Consider the following 4,451-nt stretch of genomic DNA (forward strand, 5'->3'; position numbering starts at 1 on the left):
GCAAGTCAAGCTTGCAAAACGATGTAATCAGTAGCAAAGGGGTGACAAACGCATTGAACATATTTTTGTTTAAGAATTTTGTAATGCGGATATGACTACAATTTAATAGAAAGAAATTTTACTTTAGAATATTCAAGATTTTTTTGGCACGTTGTACCCACATACATAAGTTGTGTGTAAAAAAAATATTTTAAGAGATATTTTCGCATTTTTTTATTACACATTTTTCTTTTATTCAAAGCGAATTTGGTTGAAGTCCATAATTGCCGTTGATCGTCTTAAACATTCTAAACGCAGCGTAGTATTCTCCGAAAAATTGTACCCATTTGTAAATTGGAATATCGTGTCTTAAAACAACGCCATCATGTCGCTTGTGACATCAAATAGTATTTGTTGCGAATAATCTCTGTAAAATTGAGCAAAGATCCATTTCCCCGATATACGTAATATACTCAATGTATTTTAGATTCGATTTATATAATATATATAAACAACACATATTTATATATAAATATAGATATATCATAATTGACTTTCTTTGTTTGTCGTTTGTAGTGGAATGTTCTGAAATTTTTGATTTTGACAAAAAAAATTTGTTGACAAACTGAGAATGACTAAACCGATTGTATTCCGCTGATTAACAATGCGGACACATAAGTCCAAGCAAACAATTATATGTAATAACATTAGAGCCGAGTAGTGAATTCACAAAAATCTACTACTATAGCCTTTCAAGTGTATTTTCATATTTGAAATGTTACCTTGATAACATACATACTATATATGCACTCATCACGGACGACAATGGACCGAAATTTATAATGCAACAAACCAAAGAGGGCGCTATTTATGTCAAATTTTGACTTCTCAATGTGAAAGTAATATATTTTAGATTTACCCAACAATATAAGTTGTCCGCGTAGGAGGTAAAGAGGTCTTCCCTATTAAGATCGGCCGTAAAGTTGAATTATATTAATTCCGCTAACTAGAAATTTGGTCACCACTACTCGGCGAAAAGATCATGTAAAATAAATTGCCCCCTAGGAATTGGCGGAAAAATGGCATTCAAAGTCCTTTGAATCATGTTGGCCATCAAATGTTTAAAAAATGCGTCGAGAGTGGAAGCTAGTAATGGAGATAATTTCTCACCATTTGCATCGCTTAAAAACTTGATGCTTATGAGCTACCTATCTTAGGAGATTTGTCGGCGCTTTAACCTTAAACCTATTAAATCATGTTTTTGAGAGGGACAAAGTTGTTTACCAGTCCGTAACTATAATAAATTTTAAAATTTGGAATTTTTTCTGTCCATAGAAAAGTGTCATTGCACTGCTTTTTGATATTAAGTCGTTCATGTCATGTTTGGACATTTCGGTCTCAAAATGTTTTCAAACAGTAATATGAGTATCATAGGTTATGAAAATAAACTGAAATGAGCGAAAGTGCTGTCAATGTGTCCATCCTAACTGTGGATCTAATTTACTTTCGTAAGCGATATATTAGCAATAGAGCAATAGAATATATTTATATACAAATGTGTATGTAATTGCTTTTGGGGCCAAAATAAATCAAACAAATTCTAAATTTGCAAAAAAACATTTTTCCTAACAAGGTAGAGACATTACAAGTGGACGAATAAAAATTGCATACGCTTGATATTTGCCAACTGATGTCGTGTGCAAGGCAACGTCAATGGCCAAAAGGTCAAATAGTTAGTAATGCCGCGTAGTTGAGGTCGTAAGCGATTTACATGAATTGAAAGCAAACGCAACAGTGTAATTGATATGAACTTCTTGAAAAGTATATATATATATATATATTTTTTTCATTTTATATTTATTTACTTACACATGAAACTCAGCTAAAATAAATAAGCAGCCGAATTGAATTGACTCTTCAAAGTAAATCTTGTACTAATTACTATTAAAAGCTAATACAAATTATGCGAAGAGAAGTAAAGAGAAAAAAACAAGAGGAAGAATAATATGCATGTAAAAATAGATAGCGGAGAAAAAAAAAGATACAAAAAGAAAAAAAAAACATATAAACATCTAGCACAGAGGCACACCCGCATCCGGTACAGATGCGAGCTGCATTGCAAAAATTGCATAAGCTTGGCAAACGATAACACACAACTAAACAACATAAGTTAATTTGCGAAATATAGTGAGATGTTAAGATTGCTAGCTAGACATCAACGTCAAAGTCATTAAGTGATAGATATCGTTTAGGTTTGTGCGAATGGCTCCGAACGGATTGAAAACATCACATTTAAATTGATCCCAATGAGTAATTTAGTCGAATCGACAGAACCATTTATTAACTTAATTAGAAAAGAAACACCAAGAATAAATTAACATTTCTTAAGTGACGGTAAGGATAACAACAGCAACCTACTTTCATAAGGAGGCAGAGACACAAGCGGGTCCAAACCCAAATTCCTAAGGCCAAATAGCAAGAATTCCTTTTGAGCGGATTCAATAGAATTTCCATAACATTTATAGGAAGGGGACCACACAACATAGCTCATGTTTTTGTAATGTATGAACCCTTCAGTTAGTTGGACGACCTTTTAGGGTAACCATGCTAGGATATAGCTTTGCTTAAAGAGAGCTCAATGTGCGAATTAAAATGCAATCTTTGGTCGAATAAAACCCACTAAGTCAATGAACTAATCTACGTTTTCCAACTTGTGTGAATCAATGAAATACTAATTATTGAATGCTTCTCGCATTTTTTTACATTTAATTGTATAAAATTGAACGAGTATAATGTAACCAGATTATTTAAGTCAATTTGAAGTTAATATCGTCAACATGTACATTAAGATCTGGCAAAAGAACGCAAAGCGATTTAAGGAAATTGCGAGTCTCCATATGGAGACTATTCTTGTGGAATTTTGATCTTATAAAAATAATAAGGAATTAGTAAGCAACTGAACGTATCTGCAATAACTTTGATGATTGGGATAATTAATTTTGTGCCTTGCAGCAGACTAGGCGAAATAGTCATAAGCAGAACCATGGCGAGCAATCGCTTCGAGGACGAGATTGCTTAATCCGAATGGATGCAGAAATAGCTACGCTTAATACTTTACAGAACGATGACAGTAAATTTATTTGTATATATTTATTGTAACTTGAATTTAGGTTAAATTTCCACAGAAAACCTTGTCTACTTGCAGGTCACTAAACGAAATTGAATTAGGTATAAGTTAAGGATTAGGTATGCGGTAAAAGTATAGAGCTATTAATCAACAAAATTGAAATAAATTCAAGTGAAAAGTAACGTATTTGCCCTAAACAGGTATAAAATATGCAAAAACCCCTAAGAACATAACAATTGAAAATGTATAGAATTATATTTTTTTTAACTAGGAAGGAAATAAAATTTATTGAACATGTTATCTATTGTTGGGTTGAATAGGCAAAAATTATGAAATTGATGAAAGACTGGGCCAGTCCCCTATGAACTGGTAAAAGATTTCAATGATACTAAGCAGTATTTAATGAGGTAAAATCCCTTTTTTTAACGCAGTTCAATAATATTCTTTACCACGCTAAGATCCCTTTGTGTAAAAGTTATTATTAGATCGACGAAATAAAGAAAATTGATTTGAAGAACGGAAAATTTGAATCGAAAATGTCAAATTCCGGAAACGAAATAGAGAAACGACTTGTTAACGAAGCTGTTGAAAGGGAAATAGAACGCATTCGTTTCAACTGGAAAATTCGTGAAGCAAACTACGTTGAAAATATGCTTGAAGACGAATCCAAATACAATGAAAGTTTACGGCGTGACTTGCGGAGAAGAGATAATTTATCCGATATAAAGATCAATCCAGACGATGATTTCGTGCAACAACGTCAAAAAGAACGCGCTAAAGCATTCCGTTATTTTCGCGTCAGTAGGAGAATCAAAAAAGCCAAACTTAAATATCGTTTTCAATATGTGACCAATAAATTGCTGGAAAGCACCGATATGCTCGAATCCGTTCATGATTTGATTGGCGAAGCAGAGCAGAAACTGATCAGTCAAGGATTCAGCAAAGATAAGATTGAAACTTTGCGCAAATATTTCAACGTCGATGAGGGAGCTGAGATCCTAAATAATATAAAGGAATCGTACGATAGATAGGCCGATATTTTTCAAACTTCGTTCGTATGCGCCCGTCTGTATTCGTGGTTATTGTTTCGGTCATCATGGATTTCAGTGTTCTGGAAGTGCAAAAGGGCGAAAAACATGATGCTTAACTTAGAAAGAATTTTTTTTATTTATCATACTTTTATTATATAAGTTAAATAAAAAAACTTTTAAAGCTTTTCGGAAAAATCACTTTAGCAAATCTTCTTAAGAACTAAATTTTTTGAAAAATTTTTGCATTCTGTAGCACTTGCGGCGCGCGGGTGACACCGTGTTGCCCGAATAGGGCGAATGACATTAAAGAAACA

General features: G+C 33.0%; 1 protein-coding gene across 1 annotated transcript; it reads left to right on the forward strand.

Annotated features, from left to right (window-relative positions):
• The first annotated feature begins 3,642 nt into the window (after positions 1-3,642).
• Positions 3,643-4,137, forward strand: LOC119632895 (protein sisterless A-like). Its single transcript, XM_038026050.1, has one exon. It carries the CDS (start codon positions 3,643-3,645, stop codon positions 4,135-4,137), a length of 495 nt encoding a protein of 164 aa, XP_037881978.1.
• The last annotated feature ends 314 nt before the right edge of the window (positions 4,138-4,451 follow it).

This window comes from Glossina fuscipes, unplaced genomic scaffold (assembly GCF_014805625.2).
Source record: "Glossina fuscipes isolate IAEA_lab_2018 unplaced genomic scaffold, Yale_Gfus_2 2, whole genome shotgun sequence".
Classification (NCBI taxonomy): domain Eukaryota; kingdom Metazoa; phylum Arthropoda; class Insecta; order Diptera; family Glossinidae; genus Glossina; species Glossina fuscipes.